Source organism: Pteronotus mesoamericanus, unplaced genomic scaffold, assembly GCF_021234165.1.
Source record: "Pteronotus mesoamericanus isolate MK-2021 breed Mesoamerican mustached bat unplaced genomic scaffold, CSHL_Meso_final contig_84, whole genome shotgun sequence".
In the NCBI taxonomy this organism is placed as follows: Eukaryota; Metazoa; Chordata; class Mammalia; order Chiroptera; family Mormoopidae; genus Pteronotus; species Pteronotus mesoamericanus.
In genome coordinates, this window is record NW_026555267.1 from 1,994,975 (window position 1) to 2,015,017 (window position 20,043).

Consider the following 20,043-nt stretch of genomic DNA (forward strand, 5'->3'; position numbering starts at 1 on the left):
ACAAGTGACAGGCTTCTCTGCTCCTATGGAGTTTACAGTCTCATAGCAAGCTTGACAACAGGCAACCACATACACAAAATAATTCCAGAATACGTTAAGGCTCTGGGGAAAAAATGAACTGGGTGCAATGATAAAGTTGAGATAACAGAGGCGTTGCTTTCAATTGGGGGTCAAGGACTGAAACCAATAGTATGGGAAGGAAGGCACCGCTGCTGAGATGGGGTGAGGGGAAGTTGGCTGATTTGGGAAGTGACGGAAGGCTCAAGTGGCTGCAGCGAGAGTGGGCAGGGGAGGTCACCAAGCGCAACTAGGGTACAGACAGGGGCGGCAAAAAACAAAATCTAAGGGAAGCCCTGCATGGGTTTTCAGTGAGCGTGAAAGGAAAGATCCCATGGCAGTTGTACTGAAGGGCAGAGGGAAGGTGGGCAGTCCGGGGCGGGGCTGGGAGCCACGACACTCTCCTACCTAGTGCCCAGCGGGGCGAGACGGGTCACGCAGCCCCTACTCCCGGCTTCCCCAGCTTCAGGGGGCCTCGCCCCACCCGGCCCCACCTGGCTGATGATGTCACGGCGTTGGCCTGCGCTGCCTGTGACGTCATGATCGGGCCCGAGGCGTTCTCAGCGTCCGCGCTAGGAAGGAGCCGCCCTTGGCAGGCGCGAGGAAGCGGCCCGATGAAAAAGGTTACTTCGAAGCAGTCTCCGCCCAAGTTGTTCGGTGGGTGCGCGCCCCCGCGCGGGGAGCTGGTTGCTATGGACGCAGCAGCTGCCGCTGGCAGGCGCGCGCAGGGTCGCGGCGTCGCGGGGTCGCGGGGGCGTGCCGCAAGGCCACGTTATCTCGGGTCCCCGCGGGGTGTGGCGACGCTTGAGACCTGTCAGCATGATGAAGCCTCTAAAGAGGGAATCCCGCCTCAGAATATTAACAAGCAAATTCTTGGAGGTCGCAGAAAACATCAAAGGTTGGCTCTGGCTGCCTTGGGAGCCGCAGGAGAACCAAGCAGGGGCAGAGGTTCTTGGATGGGATTCACAGCAGGGGGCCTGGAAGATGGGGGTGATGCCAGGAGGTAAAGATCACCGGGGAATGGGGTAGGGGCAAAGCGTGCTCCATACCCTAAGGGGTGATGAACGAGGCTGAGAATCCAATAAGGGAGGGGCCCAGGGCACGGGGGTCTTGAGGATGGGGACATAGGAAGTGGGGGACAGACTGAGGCCTCAGCGATCAATTGTTGGGGAGATGGCCTTGGTCAGGAAGGCATAGGAGACCCCTACCTGGAACCACATCTAAGGATAGAAAGCAGAAGGGAGGGTCCCCGCTGGGGGTGGGGGGCAGAACGGGACGCAAGAACCAGGAAAGACTTTAAGACGAAAAGGTCCTTGGGAAGAGAAGTTCAGGAAGTAATACAAAACACATGCTGAGGTGGTGAAACCAACAACGTTGGTCGGATTCTTTGAGGGTGTCACCTAAGAGTCCTGCTGGAAAAACCCAAGAAATGCTAATTTGGCTAGCTCTGTTTCTGACTCCCTTTTCCCACTACATGCCCTTTCCAGCTGGGTGACACCTGCCCTGCTCGTTTAACCCGGTGGCAGTCACTAGACGTGACAGCTTCCCCACCTCTGCAGCTGCCCTGTGGTTGCAGGTGGGAGAGCCCCAGGGTGCTCGACAGCAGACTGACCCCCGTGGACATGTTCCCATTTGCAACGCACCCTCCCTTCCACCTTTTTTTGCTCTTTCCATTTATTGAGGGCCTGATGCGTGTGGGCACTGTGCTGGGCAACAAAGGCATTGGTATTAAGCCCAGCCCTCAAGAAATTCAGCCTCACGAACTCCCAGAGGAGGGACCAGACAATATAAATGCTGTGATATAGGTGCCTGGTGGCAGTAAGAGGGCTCGGGGCACCTGACCGAGGCCTTGGATGGCAGCTTCCAAGCCCTCGGGGGTGAGGTGCCCCGAGCCCTTGGATGGCAGCTTTAGGAGGGAAGGTTTTCTGAAAAAGGTGTCATCCGTGGTCAACAACAGCAACAAAACAAAACGGAGCAGTTTACTTCTCCAGGTCTAGGGAGCAGCACGAGCTGAGTGAGACATGGAACTGTGAGCGTGTGTGACCTTGGTGGCCGGGACAGAGGTGGTGAGTGTGGAGGAGAGGGCAGGGAGCCAGAGGGGCCTGCGCAGTGGCCAGGGGTCAGCCCATGAAAGGGTTTTCTGTGCCCTGGCAGGCCCTGGGGAGACCCAGCCTCGGAGTCTCAGTGAGAGCTCAGTGGGAAGAGAAAGGCAGGCCTGGGGTCCAACTAGCAGGCGCTTAACTGCTTTCAGCGTGGCTTTCTTTAGTGCGTCTTCGTAGTCTGAAAATCCAGCTTAGGTTGCGTTGCGATGCTGTTTCACGATACACTTTTTACAGTGAAGAGAGAAAGAAGGTAAGAAGAGCTGGTCTCCTTTTGCAAGGGCAGTCAAGGGCTCTCCTAGCTACTGCTTGCCTCGTTTCTGGAGACCTTAGCAGGCTTGAACAAATCAAGGAAAATTTTCCCCTGAATATTTATTTATTTTTTAATTTTTTTATTTATTGATTTGAGAGGGAGAAAGGAACATTGATTTGTTCTCCCACCTATTTATACATTCACTGGTTGCTTCTTGTATGTGTGTATCGAGTTGAATCTCTAACCAACTTAGCTACCTGGCCAGGGCTGCGTATTTATTTTTAATAAGGGGAAATAGAGTTTATAAAATAGCCTTTGAGTAAATGACATGCACCAGGGTGAGGAAGAAAAACACCAAAGTGCTTAGTTCCCCAGAATATCTCAGGGGGAGCCTCTAACTACTCCCCTCTCCCCCCACTATAATACAGCTAATCAACGAATGTAATCTTGTAATTTTGTGCTATGTTTCTCCAAGGTCTCTGAGTTATAAGCAAAAAGGCAAGCAAATATTATGACTGTAAACCTGTTTAGAGGTCCCAGCCCTTTTGATTCTCAGGTCTTGTTGCTAAGAAACAGGGGAGTCTCCCAGCCGATCCCCCGCCCTCATCAAGTAAAGCTCAGCCCAGGTAGCGACTCCCTGAGTTCCCCCCGCACAACCCTGAGGTCAGAGTTTCCTGAAGACTTTAATCAACACAAAAAAGAATAACATTGAGATAAAACAAAAAGCAGAAAAAGAGAGTCCAGGTTTCTTCTCCCTCTGGAGCGATCCCCTCTCCCCCAGCCGCTCCCTCGCTACCCTAAGCTCAACGCCTTGCTTCCAGCTGCCTGGTCTAGCTCCAGCAGAACTGTCACCTGACTGCCCCACTCAAGGAGGCTGGGGTCAGGATCAAGGGAGAAATGCCAGCTGTGTGGCTCCCCCGGAGCCCCACTCAGCTTTGGGTTCCAGACCAGAGAAAAGGAGATAGCTAGGCCTCCACACTCTTAGTGCCGAGACACACTTCGACCCTTCAGAATGTTCCCCCAGGTCCTACAGTGACCTCCATGGGACTGTCCATCCTCCCGGGTCTCCCCGACTTGCCTCTGCGCCTCTAGTCCGCCTGGCTCCCGCTCACTGGATGAATCACTCTGAGACGCTTTCATTTCATTCTCCTGGACCAAACCCCCTTCCTGCCAACAGAGGAGGAGATGCTCCACCTCTGCTTTACAAAGCCACCGTGCCCTGGCTTCCCCCTCATCCTCAATGTCACCCCCACCTCCCCGACAAGCCTTCTGTGTCACCATGCCTCCCAAATGCCATAGGCAGCCCCATGTCCGCCTTTGCTCCATGACCCCACCTGAAACACCTCTGTCTGCAGCTCCCCCTGCGCAAAGCCTTCCTGTCCTTCAAGACCTACCTTAGCCTCTGAGGCTTCCTCTGAGCCTTGCAGCTGCTCTTCTGAACCTTTGGTTAGAGCCCTCAACTGTATGATCCACATCCATCTGCTCCTGCTTTGATATGTAACCAAACCTGTTATCTGTGCCACTAATTTTAGGCCCTTGTGTTATGATTGGTGTGTGTTAGTGTCTGGTACGTTTTTAGTTCCTCAGCAGAAGGAGCCATATTTTAACCTTTTATGCCCCCTTCTCTATAGTTTATAGCATCTAAAAGGTGTTCGGTAAATATTCTCCAGGGTGAATTGAAATTTAAAATGTATGTATGGTTTTGAATATTTTATTAACTAAAACACACCATTCGCTAACTGCCTATTAAGATAACCTTCTCAGAAAAACCTCAGACCAGAGTTGCACTGACTACTTCAGAAATCTTCAGTAATGGTGAAGTTTTTTAAATTCAAACATGATAATGATACAGCCACCAGTCACAAGTACAGAGCTGGAGTTTAATCCCCTGGGAAGATGCAGAACCACCCAAGATGATGGACAGAGGAAGCAGACGCTCTGGAAAATAGAAATAATACAAAAATACTTATAAAAGTTGATCTTCAATTGGTACCAATTCTCTCTGGGGCCGCCACCAGCTTTGGTGACCATGTTGAAGGGAGATGGGAAGTAGAAATCAAACAAAACCTAAGGCTGCACGACCACACGTGGCGGCGAATGGGACCAGAGCCATGCGGTTTAGCTGACGATGCTCCTGAGTTTCCAGTGACCCCATTGCTGAGGAGCTGAACGCTGGCGCATAGGCAGAATTTAGAGTTATGTTTGGAATGATTCTGGCTGGGGGTTCATTTTGTTTTCTTTTTCTTGTTTGGGTTTGTTTTCTTTTTCCACCAATTACGTGGGCATTTCCTAAAAAAAAAAAAAAAAAAAAAAGAGTTTGACTTTCATAACCAAAACACTGACTTTGATGTTTTCGTCTTATTGCCCCTGCAAAAGCAGAGTCCTATGAGAAGCAGTGGACAAAACCAAGTTCTGTTTCAAAGTCCCTGAAGTCAGGACTCGGGTTTTCTTTTGATTATTTTCTTTAGTGCCCTACATCAAACTGTTCTAAACCGGAGGGCAGCAGGCAGGAGGACACCAGCCAAAGAAACGAGATGCATTTGAAGCTGTTAACCCAGCCCTGTGGAAGGAAGGCGGGGAGCGTGTCCTCATTGGAGAATAATTCGCTTCTACCCCATGAATTCTCATTGCCATGCCCCAGCAAGGCGTGGGGGGAAAACAGCCTCAGACCTCTCCACTTTCCTCCAGTCCCATCAGCCCTGTGGCCATCATCCGCTTCTCTATTGCGGTAGACTCCTAGATGTTCTCATCTAGAGTCTTGCACCCCCTAATGCATTCCTGAAGACTGAAGCCCTTTACACGGTTCACTAAACTCTTAGTGGCATGGCTCCTACTTCCCTCTCCAGACACGGCTCCTTACCTCCCCCTCGCTGCACTCCAGCTATTTTAAAAACACATGCTTTGAGTTCCAGCGGCGTGCTCTATTCTCTCTCGCCTCTAGGCCTCTTTTTTTTTTTCTTTTTTCTTTTTCCTAGGCCTCTTTATGCTAGTCCTTTTAGAATGCCTGTTCCCCAAACCCTTCTCCTTGCCTATGTTCTCTTCACCTTTCAGCACTCAGTTTAAACTTCACCTCCTTAGGAAGCCCTCCCCGACGACCCCCCAAAATTGGGCTGAGACCCCTGGCTGCTCCCATCGTTTAGCCTGACAGCCTTGTTCCCAGGGGTGTGTGCTTTTTGAAGCCTGAATCTCTGCCTTATACCCCCAGAGCCTAGCACAGTGCCTCACACATAGAAAATACTTCAACAGCATTTATTAAATGAAAGCACACAAACTAAATAGCTGTGAATGTTCTATTTCCCCCTGAAGCATCTATATTTTAACCAGCGTCTTAAGAAAACTGATGCCTTCACCCAGAAGAATGGATCAGTACCAGCAATGGAGGAGGCTGAGAAAGCATCTAGTCCAGTTGTCCCAAACCACTGTGCATCAGAACCACCCAGGGATATAATATAGCATCAGCTATATTTTAGCTATAAAAATATAGCTAGCCCTGGCTGGTGTGGCTCAGTGGATTGAGTGCTGGCCTGTGACCAAAAGGTCGCCAGTTTGATTCCCAGTCAGGGCACATGCCTGGGTTTCTGGCCAGCTGCCCACTTGGGGGCAACCAGTTGATGTATCTCTTGCACATCGATGTTTCTCTTCCTCTCTTCTTCCCTTCCCCTCTCTCTAAAAAGTGGATAATTTTTTTAAGTTAAAAATACAGCTCCCCCAGCCCTTGCTCCATGCAGGAGCCAGGAAGCTGTATTTGTGAAACTCCCCAGAAGATTCTGAGACAGACACTTGACTAATATTTGGGAGCCACTGATCTAGTCCAGCTTCCTCTTTTTACAAAAGGGAAGACTAAGGCCAAGAGAAGTTAAGTGGTATATCCGAGGTTGTCCAACTTCTAAGTAACACAGCCTAGAATGGAACATCATTTGATCTCATTTTTGCCTATGGAAACCTCAGTCGCTGTGGCAGGACAAGGGCAATGGGTAGGGGGACCTTCAAGAAAGAACCCCCGTTGCCCCAGTGAAGCGCTGCGCAGGTCTCTTGGCAGCCTCTGCTGCCTGTCCAGCTAGCCAGTTCTGCCTCCCAACCGTGGAGTCTAATCTATATCTATTTTTAAGCATTTGTAACTTTTCTGCTTGTCTTCAGAAAAGAAGCGGGCAAAGGTATCTGAACAGCCCACACCCCCCATTCAGGAAGAACCTGAGCCTGTTAGCAATGTCCTACAAGGAGATGACATTCTTGCCTTAGCCATTAAGGAGGATGACTTGAAGAAGGTAAGGATGAAGTGCAGGGACCTTTTCCGTCCACCCTGTGTGGTCTAGAACATCAGCGATGTCCACCATCGCTACTGCTTCCCTACGGGGAATGAGGTGATGAGGTATCTGGCTCTCCGTGGAGGCAAGAGCCATCATTCCCCTGCTACAGAAGGGAAAATGAGTCTAAGAAGCAAAGTTACAGATGTGGATAAAGCTGCTAATCCCTAACCCTAGGCTTTACCTGGAAGAGTCAGCCACTTCTCACCTGACCTTTCTGGAGGCATAAAATGTTATCATTTTCCCCTCTGGGACCTTGTTAAGTCTCATGGCTGTTGCATAGGCATTTCCTCAACGGAACATACTGACAGAGCTGGAGAAACAGATTTGTCAGCCTTCAGGAATTCCACAAAGAATTAGGACAGAGTAGATGGGTGGTGTTTTCCCTCCTCCAGATCTCAAGTGGAATTCTCCTCTGTTTTGTTTCTTTTTAGCAACACATTCCTCGCTCTACTGGAACAGGAGATAAACCTGTCATTTCCCAGAAGTTTATCCTCCGTAAACTCAAACCCAAGGATTCCAGGAGGAAGGTCTGCCACTTGGTAGCACATCCTGCTACGCCAGAGGCGGCCGCAAAGCCCCTGGACTACTCTGGTATGCCCGGCCTCCGCCCTGGCCTGCCTGGCCTCCGAATCCATGGGTCAGCCTCGAAAGAAAGCGGGGTCTCCTTCAGAGAGCAGCCCCCTTGCATCGTTTACATCTGCTAGCTACAGCTTGTCTTTCCCCCTCCTGCTCCTCCCCCAGGCCCGGGTGACAGTTTCTACAGCGGTGACCAGATCCTGCCCCACCACATCTTGGGGAGTCTCCAGGACTTCAAGAGAATTGCAGTTGCTCGGGGGAACACCCAGGTGCTCATGCTCAGAGCTGCCTGGAGGCAAGAAGTCGCCAAAGTCATTTCAGCCTCACACCAGGCAGAGTCGGGCAGGCTGGGGTTAGAAAGACAGTCCAGTCTCTGGGCCCTGGCGTCTGAAGTGACAAGTGACCCTCCTCCTGAAATAAGTGAAGCCAACTTAAGCTAGCTCAGCTGAAGTCAGGGAGTCTCTTCTAGGATACAGAGGTGCTTCGAGGAAGTCAAAGGCAACAGTGTGTCCGGCTCGGTTAGACCGAACCCAGACAGGCATCAGGGCCCCAGGCCCATGCTCCTAATCGCCTTCTTTTTCACCTCTCCCAACGCTGGCTGCTCTGCTCCTCGGTCCACACGCTGGAGGAAGCCGGCCTCCCGCAGCTCCCAGGGCTACAGGAAGAGTCAGCCCGTCTCTCTGACTTTCCCATCATGCAGTGCTGCTCTTTGTCTCAGTTCCTTCGCTTCCCTGGTGCCAGGCAAACAATCTCATTGCTCAGGGACTCAGAGGCCTGGGGTCCTATAAAAATGGCTCAGTCACCTTGCAGGTGAAGGTGTCTGCGTAACATCAGTTGAAGACTGACACATGGAAAGATTTTGAACACAATCTTAGAACAGAGGTTCCCCATTCTGACGGAGAGGAGACTGACAGCGGTTTCCAGGCCCCCCGGTTCTGTGATTTGTTTTCTGCCATAGCCTTGGGGTCTTGAAGAGAAGGGACCCTCGGCAGAGCCGGGAGGACAGTAGGGATTTTGCCCTAGAGAAACCTCAGCCCCACTTCAGCGCCTCTCACTACCCTCCGCACACTTACTTTGCAGCTGGCTGAGCTGATACACACCCCGCCCTGTCCGATGACCCTCATCTCAGCTGCAGAGGAGCCAAAGCACAAAGCCCCCAAAGAAGAGAAGGCGCCTCCCTGGGCCCCACCTCCTCAGCACAACTTTATGAAGAACTGGCAGCGCAACCTAGCCCTGTGGAAGAGGCAGCAGGAGGCCCTGAGCGGTGAGCGCGCAGATGGGCTCCGCCTGGCCTCGCCTGCACCCAGGCCCGCTGCTGGGCGTTCTCTCCCTCCGCCCGTCCAGAGATGGGTTCAGGCCATTCATTCGCTCGCTCCCCAGTGTTTCTCACCTAGCGGGTCCTGAAATCAGCCCAGTGCTGGGGCTGACCAGTGCTGGATGCTGGGCCCCTGTTTGTTCTGATACAGTGCGGGGGGGGGGGCCTCATCATGGCTCTCTCTGTAGAACGGCTGAGGAAGCCTGTTGGTGAGCTGCTGATGCACTTGGGGGAGACCTACAGACAGATCCAGGAGGAACGGGAGCTCATTGACCGAATGCTCCCCACACAGCATGACGGGAAGGTAAGGAGAGCGTTCCCAAGGGCTCCATGAAGAGATCTGGACGCAGGCATGGCTGCCTCAGTTTGCACAGTTGGGGACAAAACAAATGTATTTGTTGCAACTAAAAAGGCCTTTAATAAGTTATATTATTGCTCCTATTATTTGGTGATCAGGGACTGGCTAAGTAGGTAATTCATCCTGTGGTGGTCACTGGTAGTGAATTGAGAAGAAAGATAGCCTAGGTGCTGAGGTATTAGAATAGTCAGTGCTCTCTCTCAAAAGCTCAGGCTCCAGCGTTTGGACAACCAGGGCATGTTGCGTCTGGCCTGTCAGTGTGGTATCTGTGCCACCCACACCGTCTGGGGCCCGGTAAAGGCTGCAGGAGGGCATCCTGAGAACAAGGAAGTGTGTGCTGCTCTCCTGCTCTCCTGGCTGCTGCGTGCCCCCAGAGCGAGCATCTGTAGTCCGCTGCGCTCTCGTCCCCCGGGTCCCCACAGCAGCCTCTCTCCAAGGTGCCCGGGTGATCTGACTTGTCTGCCCTGCCCTGCCAGTGTTCTGAGGAGACCAGTGGGTTCTGGAGTCAGCTGGAGTATTTGGGAGATGAAACAACCGGTCTGGTAATGACGAAGACAAAAACTCAGCGGGGTCTCCTGGAGCCGATTACTCACATCAGGAAGCCATACTCCATCCAGAAGGAGATGGGTGAGGAGCAGGGCAGCGGGTGACTGGCCTAGGAGGGAGCACAGTGTGGCCCTGTTATGAGACCAACCAGGGACCAAATCCCATAACCCTATGGAGGTCCAGTTCCCTCTCCGGTAAGACAGTGATAGACAAGAGGTGGCAGAAGCGAGTGGGAGCGGAGCCTCTAGGGCGGCGCTGTCCAGAGCAGCCACTGTGAACCGCTGTGGCTGCGGAGCAGCTGGACTGTGACTACTCTGAATGGAGATGTGCTCTAAGTGTAAACTACACACTGGTTCGTATGCAAAATATATCTTGTCAATTATATTTATTACATGTTGAAATGAGAATATTTTTGATACATTGGGTTAAACTATATTACTAAAAATTAGTTCCACCCATTCCTTTTTTTACCCTTTTTAACCACCTAGACAATTTCACATTACGCGCCTCACATTTGTGGGTTGCATGCTGTTTCTGTTGGGGGACCCTGCTTTTAAAGGCTGCCAGGCTGCCCAGGTTCAGAGCAAGTTATTTGACCCCTCTGGTCCTCAGTGTCGACATCTGTAAACTACCGAAGGGGTTGTGAGAGAGGGTTAAATGAAGCATAATGTGTATTAAGAGGTTCTGGCCCATTGTTAAACACTCAACAAAAGGCCGTTGCTGTTGTTGTTTTTATTATCATCCAAAGATTTGATGGTTTGAAAGCTCATTTTGCAGCAGTCCTGTGTAGGATTGCGGAGGCCGAAGGTGCAGGGCAGGAGGACTGGAGCCCAGCAGCGGGGGAAGCTGCGTTTCCCCCTTTTCCGGAAGTGGTGCTGGGATGGGTGTGTTCAGAGCCCCCTGAGAGTGAGGGCAAAAGGGGCGTGGCAGCAGCCCACACTGGGGGGCCTTGGACCCTGCCGTAGGATTGCTGGCCCAGAAGGATGCTCCGTACCGCTACACCTGGAATCGGAGTCTGTTTCTGAGCGACCGGCGCCAGGAGCTGCGGAGCATCATGGCAGCGATGGAGTTCAGCCAGCAGGTTGGTAATGCCTCCGTGCCCCATCTGAAGCCCCTTACGGTGGCACCTGTTTTCAGTCAGCTAATCTTTCCTTTTTTGGTCTCTCTGAGGATATTGACGGCCTGGAGGTGGTGGGCAGAGGGCAGCCTTTCTCAGCTGTTATGGCAGAAGACTATCCAGTGTGTGAAAGGAGCCAGAAAAGTTCCTCTGAAGACACAGTGAACTTGTGAGTTGGGCCTGAGCCCTAGCGCTGACAGTGTTACAGGGCAGGCTTCCCTCCATGAAATCAGGGTGCCCCCATCCCAGCCTCTCGTGCCGACCGCCACCCGCTCCTGTGGCCATCTCTTCCCTCCCAGCAACCAGCTCCTTATGGGGATTTCCCATACACTCTTTTGCTGGTAAGTGGGGCTGCTCCAGACTCTCCTGGGGCTGTGCACACTGAGTGTCCCGGCGGGAAGAGTCTCTGTGTGTCCAAGAACCTCCTACCTACAGGAATGGAGCAGGACAAAGCTGAGTGCGCTGATGACATTCCACTGCAGGACAGAGCAGGGCACCTCCCCAGGCTTGCTGGCAGCCATTCCCGTGGGCTCCATGTTGCAAGACTATGACAGATTCGGGGAAAATACGTCACCGGTTTTTCTTGCAGAGATTTATTGCCCCCTTACCCTGATGTGGTTCCCATGCCTGTCCTTGGCCCTTCTCTGCTGTTCTGTGGGAAGCCAGCCTCCTGGACCAGAGGCAGTAACACACAGGGCAAGGTAAGCCTGCCTGCACCCTCACCCCTCTGCCGGGTGGGCCTCCCTTGGGTGCAGCCTCAAGGTGACTGGCAGTCACAAAGAGCCTGCAGGCTCCTGCTTGCATTTTTATCTGGTCATGCGTTCAGCATGTCTGAAAATGGCAACAGCAACATTACCTCGAGCCAGAATAAGATCACAAGGCTGAAAAGAGTGCCTGTCACAAGCTACTCAGTTTGTACCTAGCCCCCATGCATGTAAATAAGCAAAACTGCTCAGACGGGTGTGGTTTTAAGAAGGTTCTAAAATATCCTGATGCTAGGGAGCAGAAATGATCCTCAGATGCAAAATCTGTTTTATCTTCTCTTCTTACCGTTGCGGGACAGCCGCTGTCAGGGTGTGACACCGTCAGAGAGGCCAGGCCCTGGAGGGCCGGGACACGGGGCTTTCCGTGCCGAGCCCGGAAAAGTCCCTGGAAAACTGGGACGAGTTCGTCACCCTAGGCCAGGGTCTCCCTCAGAGACATTTCTCATACCTCCTCCTTCCCCAGAAGCCCGTGGGAATTGCTGTCAGCTTGAGCTTCGAAACTCTAGAAGGACAGAAAACATCTTCAGAACTGACTGTGGTCAATAACGGCACGGTAGCCATTTGGTATGACTGGCGGCGGCGGTCCCAGCCAGACTCTTTTCAAGACCTGAAGAGAAACAGGATGCAGCACTTTTACTTTAATAATCGGGAAGGTACCTAGGAGAAGCGGCCCTACTCACTTTCATTTATGAGAAGCTAACGTCCAGTCCATGCCCAGCTCCTTCCAGCTGAAACCCCTCTCCCCTGCCTCCTCCCTTCCACTGCTTCCGTGACGTGTGACATCTCCTAACTGTTTGTGTTTCCTGGGGGCAGGGAGGTGAGCCACCAGGGAGTAGAAGCATTCTAGGGGTTCAGTTACCTGTGTGCACGAGCCTGAGGCTAGGCCGACCAACGCTGGCCTGTGTGCCAGGGACTTTCCCCTTTTAGCACTGGAAGTTCCACATCTCAGGAAACACCTCCATCCTGGGCAAGGCAGGACGGTTGGTCACCCTCCCTGGAGCTCAGTGAAAAATACCTGCTTTGGCTAAAGGGCTCGGTTAACTTTTGACATGCAGGCTCTGAGCTTAGTGAACTTCTCCTTGGTGAAAACCTCTGTCTTTCTCCCTCTCAGGTGTGATTCTCCCTGGAGAAACGAAAACCTTTACCTTCTACTTCAAGTCTTTGCATGCTGGGATCTTCAGGGAATTCTGGGAGTTTGGAACTCACCCCATCCTATTAGGAGGTGCTGTCCTGCAGGTCAATCTCCATGCAGTCTCCCTGGTCCAGGACATGTACAGGGATGAGAGGAAGCAACTGGAAGTAAGGGACTGGGGATCTTGGCCCGGGAGGACAGCAGCTAAGTGTCTGTGGTGTGCTTCTTAGCACAGCCTGCAGGGGTCTGGTTTCCCCCATTGACTCTGGCTCAACAAACACTTCCCAGGGCTTTGCGATTAGAAGATGGGTGGGGAGGCCAGAGGAGGGGCAGCTTTGAGCTCCACCGTGCATGGCTCCCACCGTGCATGGCTCCCAAGAAAGGAGTCTGGGCCTTAGGATGCACGCTGCGGGAAGCACTTGAGCACACACACTAGGAACGACCTGCACCCACCCAGGTACTGCCTTAGTTCACTGCTGTCTGGTACCCTCCGGTGAAGTCGCATTTAACTGGCAAGACTTCAAAACCAGACAAAACCACAGAGAACAGTTAAACCAGCGGGGCCAGCACCCAGGAGTGTGCGTGAGGCAGGAACTGGGAGTCTGCCGGGCCCCCACCATGTCCGTAGCCTGGCCATCTAGCGCCGAGCTTGGTGGGATCCTGTGAAAAGCTGTGCTTTTCCTATTCACAGGGTCCCCACACACGAGCCAGCTACTTCAGCTGGGGCTCGACGGGCGGCGATCAGAGACAAATGCAGTGTCTGCTTTACTGGCTAGTATAGGACTGGCCTCTCTCTCAAGATGTGCCTGTTTCTGTGATACAGACTGTGTGACCAAGTCAAATTCTCAGCAAGACCCAAACCATGCTGCCCCTGGCCTTGGCCGTCCTTCCTAATCTATGGGAAACGCTGACTGTGACCTCCTGGTCCCACAGAGGAGCAGATTCTCTGGAACTGTCCTCTCCTCAGGATCCTTTCAGCCTCTTTCAGGGAACAAGGATGTTTGGGAAGACCCAAGAAGGTTTCAAGTCTGGGAGTAGGACTCTGTGTGTGTGTGTGTGTGTGTGTGTGTGTGTGTGAGAGAGAGAGAGAGAGAGAGAGAGAGAGAGAGAGAGACAGGGACAGAGACAGAGACAGAGACAGAGACAGAAAGAGAGGTGGATAATGGCAGGAAGGCACAAAGTCCCCAGGGATCTAGCTCCCCTCCGGGATGCAACACGGGTTTTGAAAGCCTGAGCCAGCCTTGTGCCACCTGTTCTTCCCCAGAAAGATCTGTCTTCCCATGAGGTGGCCACCATTGCACAGTGTTTGCTGCTGGAGCTGCTGGAGGGGATCCTGACTCAGGAGCGAGCACAGACCCCCGTGGATGCCTACCTCACAGAGGAGGACTTGTTCCACCACCGGAACCCTCAGGTACAAGCCCAGCCCTGGCCCTGCCCTTCATGCGTGCCCTGCGTGGAAGGAACGGCAAACCCTCCGATACGCTCGGGTCTGCTCTGAGCTTCTTCCGTGAGGAACTCACTGCTTTCTCCTCCCAGCAGCCCTAGGAGATGAGCACTATTTATACCCTCACTGTAGATGGCGGGAAGTGTGGTCCAGGGAGGTTAAGTAATTTGCCCAAGATAACATAGTTCCTAAGTGGACACTTGGTGAGAACAGTTTCACAAACCCCTTCATTCAAAGCCAATATTCCTGGGAAGCTCACATACAAAACAAACAAACAAACAAAAAACCTTGAGGTTGGAGATGCTCAGGTTGAAGGGGAAGCGGGGGCGCCCTCTGGCCACAGCCACTCCTGCTGGTGTCCTCCCTGCCTCCTCCATCAGTGCTCTGGAGGGAGAGGGGAAACCGGAGCAGGCTCCCCGGCTCTGGTCCCCCTGCGCCCAGCCTTCCCGTCACGTGTCTTCCCTTGCCTCTGCTGTAGTTGCACTACCAGCACCAAGTGGTGCAAAACCTGCACAGATTGTGGCACCAGTACATGACCCTGCCCTCCAAGGCCGAGGAGGTCAGGCCAGGTGAAGAGGAGCGCCGTGGCCCCAGGGCCCCGGCGGCCGTGACCCAGGCGGCCCACTTGGAGAAGGCCCCAATGAACGTCGAGTCTTTGGCACCCGTTCGGACCCCAGTCTTGGAATCCCAACTGCCCCGGCAGGAGAATATGGCCCTCAGGGACTCCCAAGATTCTTTCAGGTCCCAGAAGACTGGCGTGGGGGCCCGGAGTTTTCAGCAGAAGGGCGCCATGGAGGAGGCCCTAGTGCAGGGGAGCCCAGACCTGGGGGGCGCCAAGAGCCCCTGGGAGCTGGAGCGCCTCCCCCCGCCTGAGTGGAACCTCTGCCTGGAGGACTTCAGGAAGGTGCTTCCCTGGCCCCAAAGGGGAGGGGGCGGGAGAGTGGCGCTGGCTCAGCGTGGTGGTGGGGGGGGGCCCAGCAGTGCCTCTCGCCCCCCATGGACAAGGAAATAAAACCTTCTGAGGGCCTGGAGAAAGCCGTCTCTTGGGGCACCTCTTCTTGTCTCGGGTGCCTAGGCCACTGTGGTGCTGGAGGGGCTCCCTCCGTGGCCCTGGCAAACCTTTGAGAAGGGGTTCGAGGGTACGGGTTTCTGAGGGAGGTCCCAGGCCCCTGCCAAAGGCGCCCCGGGCAGATTCCCCACGGCTGCATCCTGTCCTGCACACGAGTCCTCACAGCAGCACGCCCATCCCTGAGGACACAGAGGTGCTTGGTGCCCTGGGCAGAAGAGTTGTTCACGGTACCTATGACCCTGCCAGGCAGTAATGATGCTCCCTGAGGAGAACCAGAGAGAAGACACCCTAATCAGGCTCAACAAAGAAGCCCTGGAGCTGTGCCAGGAACAGAGACCATTGCAGTCTGACTTCCTGTACCAGATGTGGTAGGTGTCCCACCAGCAGAGCCGCCCTGTCTCCTCCCCCTCGTGGCATCAGGCCAGGGGCTCTGAGCAGGCAGTCCCAAGACTCCAGGGGGCTGAGCTCCCTTTGAGCTCAGGTTGCTGAAGGATGCCACAAACACTCCATGCTTGGCACCTGCTGCCTGCTGCTCTCTGCGGGGCAGTTGCAGCCCAGCGGGCCCCTAGACATTTATTTCCTTCTCTTTCCTTGACCCTTCTCAATGAGCAGAAGAGAAACCAGAGGGTGGTGAGAAGAGGGGCATATTCCACAAAAAGCCTCAGTTCTCAGTCGTCAGCCTTCCCGTCCCTGGTTTGGAACTTGCTTGGATAGGCTTGGTTTTTGTTTTGTTTTTTAAGATTTTATTTACTTATTTTTAGAGAGAGGGGAAGGGGAGGAGAAAGAGGTGTGGAGAAATGTCAATGTGCTAGAGAAACATCAATAGGGAGACCTGGTCTGCGATGCAGGTATTTGCCCTGACCAGGAATCGAACTGGTGACCTCTCAGATTGCGGGACAATGCCCAGCCCACTGTGCCACAGCAGTCAGGGAAATGGGGGGTAGGTTTTTGCAAGGCCCTTAGAATGCATCCCCATGAGCCCCATGCTGGAAATCTCCTGCAAGGTCCGGCCGTGGTTTCAAGCCAGAGTTAAGACTGACCCCGCCCTAGCCCCAGATGACGCTTTTTCTTGGCTGAAGCCAGGTTTCTGTCTGAGCATTTGCACAGGTGCTGGTGAGGATGCTGGCCGCACGGGGCATGGCATTTCCACGGGCAGCTCCCGGGACCAGTGTCTTGAAAGGGAAGGATCCAAACCTCTTGCAGGTTTTAGAGCAAATAAAGGGTGATGGCTTTTCTCCAATGTATCTTGCCTTCTAGTATGCAGCTGTGGCGGGATGTGATCGACAGCCTGGTGAGCCATTCCCTGTGGCTGAGGGTGCTGCTGGGCCTGCCCGAGAAGGAGACCACCTATTTGGACATGCCAGGAGAGCAAGGTCCGACACTGTGCAGCCATGCCTGTGCGCAGTCTTCCCTGTCCCCCTGCCTCAGGCTTTCACGCCCCTCTGGTGTGATCCACGGAGCAGGCCCCGGCTACCCTTCTCTCTGTTGCCAAGGTCTAGAACCCAAAAGTGACCTTATTATCACCTTAGTTCAGCTCCCTCGGTTCACAGGTAGAGTCCCAGAAGGATTAAAGGCTCTCCTGCGCCGCACATGGAGGGGCGGTGGGGCTGGGACTGGAACCAGGCCTCTTGCCCCTGCCCCGCAGTCCTGTTCTTCCAGGTCTCACACCTGAACCCGGGGCTCTGCTCTTCGTCGGTGGGAATTCTCTCAAAGCTGCCGAGGGCACTTGGCTTTTCCCGACTCCCACCTGTGGGGTCAGCCAGGCAACAGGCCACGTGGTCCTCCATTCACCTTCCTCAGGTCGAAAATCACCTTCTGCCGTGGAAGTGAAGTCGTCTACCGGGAGAATTGGGAAGGAGGACCGGAGAGGGGCAGCCCAGGAAAAGAAGCAGTTGGGAATCAAAGACAAAGAAGACAAAAAAGGAGCTAAACTGCTGTGGAAAGAGGCATGCTCTAGGACAGGGGCTGGCCCGGGGCGGGGCTGCGGAGGCCACCGAGGGTCTGTGGAAGGTCACTGTGGCATGATGCCCCAGCTCTCCCAGTGAGCTGCTCTAGAGAAAGCCCTAGACCTCCCCCAGGAGCTACTGAAAGCCTTGTGTGTCTCATCTCTCCAAGCAGGACCGCTTACAAAGCAAGAAGCACAAGGCAAAGGACGATAAGAAATCTGTGAAACCTTTAAGTCGGGACAGGCTTTTCTTGGAAGACCCTGTCCCTGACAGCACCACCCCTTCTCAGGAACCCATAGACCCCCTGGTCATGGAGAAATACACCCAGAGGCTGCACATGGAGGTGAGGGCAGAGCCCAGCGCTCAGCCCTCCCCTCGCTCATTCCTTCCCTGCACACTTTTCTCCACTCTCCCATTCATCCCATTTGTTCTACAAATGGTAAGTGCCTACTGCATCCATGATGGAAGCAGAGCCGCCCCCTAAGGGTGAAGGGCGTCCTCATGTGCGAGGCAGACTTTGTCTGGTATGTTAGATGATGAGCGCCAAAGGAAAGAGAGAAATAGACCAGACCAGAGCCAGGGGTCAAAGAAGGCCCAGATGGGGCAGGTGGGCCTCAATGAGAAGGTGATATTGAACAGAGACTTGAAGGGAGGTGAGGGGCGGCCACGTGGATTCCTGAGGAGGAGCGTCCTAGGGAGAGGATGCAACTAATGTAAGTGGAGGGAGTGGCCAGGAAGACAGAGGGCAGACAGGCCACGGAAAGGGAACAGGTCATGTGGGGCTTTGTAGGCCACGTAAGGACTCAGCGACTTTCTGAGGAAAACAAAATTACACAGGGTTTTAAATAGAAGAGTGACATGGTCTGACTTACGCTTTTAGAAGATCAATCGTCCCGGCTGCCATTTGGAAAATAGACCAAGGGGAGCTGAGCAGAAACCTTTCCCTGTCTGTCGCTCCTGTTTCCTCTATGTTAGATGGAATCTTGGCCAAGGGTATTCCTTCGGGGACAGCGTGTAGAGTGAATTTCCAGCAAGGGTAAGGGTTTGGAAACAGCGGAGAGACTCCGTAACGATGCATTCTTAAGCAGTAGGTCCTTAGGAACTCATCCTGGTGTTGTGTGGGATTCCTAGTCATTGTCGCTGTTTGTTTTGGAGGGAAGGTCCATCTAACAGTGAGGCTTTGTCTTCCTCTGGGGCGGGCTGCTGGTAGCTGGGCTTGCGTCACGTGTTATGGTAACGCTCTGGGTCTCATTTGATCAGACGATCCCATTTGCTTCTGGCGACATCCCTGAGATTTCTGAAGGTCGATGCAGTCTAGATAGATCTCACAGGTCTCTGAGGACCCATGGGGTGCACCCTTGGTTTTCTGAAATTAAGAACGAACTTGCTGAGGCTTGTGTGGTCCAGCCCTACTGACGGTACAGTCTTGGAAACATTTTGGTATGAGGATCTGTGATCTTACAGGAATGAAAGTTGACGTTGGGGCCAAGGTAGGATTGAGCCACCCCAGGGGACAAAATGGGCACTGTTCCCTGGCCTCCCTGGAATTGCCTTAACCACGCTAGGCTCCCGTGTCCCCGTACCTCCTAGGGGCTAGTGCAGGATTACCTTCGCAGACTGGTTTGGAAAAGAAAACTATTTGCAAAAACAGAAGTTCTACAGACATTCTCACCACTTTGGTTTTATTCCCTCTCTAGCTGTCTCGGTGTGGCATGAATATGTCCACCCTTGTAGCACAGTGGGTACTGTCTTGTGTAGGTATTTTCCACAGGGCAAACCTTCGCCTGTGCTATTTGTGCCGTTCTTCCAGGTCCATGGGCTGCTGGACACCCTGGTGACCAACCTGATGCTTCTGGCTGACGAGCTCGGCCCCGGAAAGAATGTTGAGGAGACTTTGAGTCTTTGCACTTGATTCATGTGCCCAAGCAGCCTTCTGGGCATCTGGGTAACAAACAAATCAATAAAGAACCTTTAAGTTCCTACCATTTCCATCATGCCTCGTGTCTTGAATTCTGCCTCTTGATGAAATCAGCTCACAGCCCAGGTCCTCCCATGTCCCAGCTGCCCTCAGGTCTCCGGCACCCACCCTGTCCCAGTTCCTGGAGTCATCCAACAGGAGGCGAGAGAAACACACCTGGGGAGGGGACGTGTGGGATGATGAGCCTACGAGCAAGTTGATAGCAGGACAAGGGATGAATCAGATGACAGGACAGATGGCGTCACCCTCACAGTTCCTGCCTCTGCCTTTCCTTGCCCCAGACTTTCGGGGTCATGCTTCCTGGAGCCAGGTCTTCCCCAAGTGTCATCACCAAGGATGACAGAGCATGAGACTGGGAAAACTAGAACCCCTGGGACCTGGCTCCCTGAGATGCTCCCACTTCAGCCGGGTCCCAGGGCCCTGTCCCAGTGTGTGGGGATCATGCTCACCACGCTCTCAACCTCTCGGGGCTGGATCCCTTTGTCCGCAGCCAGAGGTGATTATTCTGGATTCCAGTGTGTCATCCCTCTCCTCATGTCAAAGCGGCTGGCCCCCTTGAGCTACTCTTCTCTTCTGCCTTAAAATCAGCCTCTGGACTTTACACCCCCTCTCTTGCTCAGAGAGATGTGAAGTGGGTAAGAGATGGCCCACTTGGAGAAAAAGGTGCTGTTAGGTCAGACTCAGTACCATAATAGTTTTCTCGCTGGACTTCCTGTGTGGAGTGGGTTCCAGGCTCCCAGAGTTTAAAGAACAACTTTGCTAATGGTGGACCTTTTGCCTGAAGTGCCCGTGATGCACAGAGGTGTGAGTGGGACACTTGAGGGAGTAGCCACAGCCTCCCATCCACTCAGTTTTGCATTCGGTGCTTCTGATGACCTCATGGGCCTCAAGCATCCTTCAGCTGAGAGGGGAGGAAGTTCCGGCAGAACACTTAGTGTTGGAGAAGCAGGGAAGGGGCTGTGCCCGGAGTTCTGCCAGGGCTGATGTCCCTGTCAGGGTGGCCAAGGGGGCCCGCTGGGGGCCCCACAGTACAGAGTAACTTTATGAAAGGGCCAGCCCCAGGGACAGGTCCTCCTGGCCCA

General features: G+C 53.5%; 1 protein-coding gene across 2 annotated transcripts; it reads left to right on the top strand.

Moving 5' to 3' along the window:
* Positions 1 to 879: 879 nt before the first annotated feature.
* MYCBPAP (MYCBP associated protein) lies at positions 880 to 18,917 on the top strand. Of its 2 annotated transcripts, none has more exons than XM_054585526.1 (19): positions 880 to 955; positions 6,547 to 6,674; positions 7,148 to 7,337; positions 7,458 to 7,561; positions 8,373 to 8,556; positions 8,796 to 8,911; positions 9,442 to 9,592; positions 10,477 to 10,592; positions 10,682 to 10,797; positions 11,218 to 11,329; positions 11,856 to 12,045; positions 12,504 to 12,691; positions 13,789 to 13,935; positions 14,447 to 14,872; positions 15,284 to 15,405; positions 16,295 to 16,410; positions 16,838 to 16,983; positions 17,153 to 17,326; positions 18,794 to 18,917. In XM_054585526.1, the coding sequence occupies exons 1-19, from the start codon at positions 880 to 882 to the stop codon at positions 18,893 to 18,895; spliced, it is 2,904 nt and encodes a 967-aa protein (XP_054441501.1). In that variant the 3' UTR covers positions 18,896 to 18,917. The 2 variants fall into 2 exon arrangements, with proteins under 2 accessions (XP_054441501.1, XP_054441502.1); XM_054585527.1 differs by having other exon boundaries at positions 7,148 to 7,307; positions 17,156 to 17,326.
* Positions 18,918 to 20,043: the final 1,126 nt, after the last annotated feature.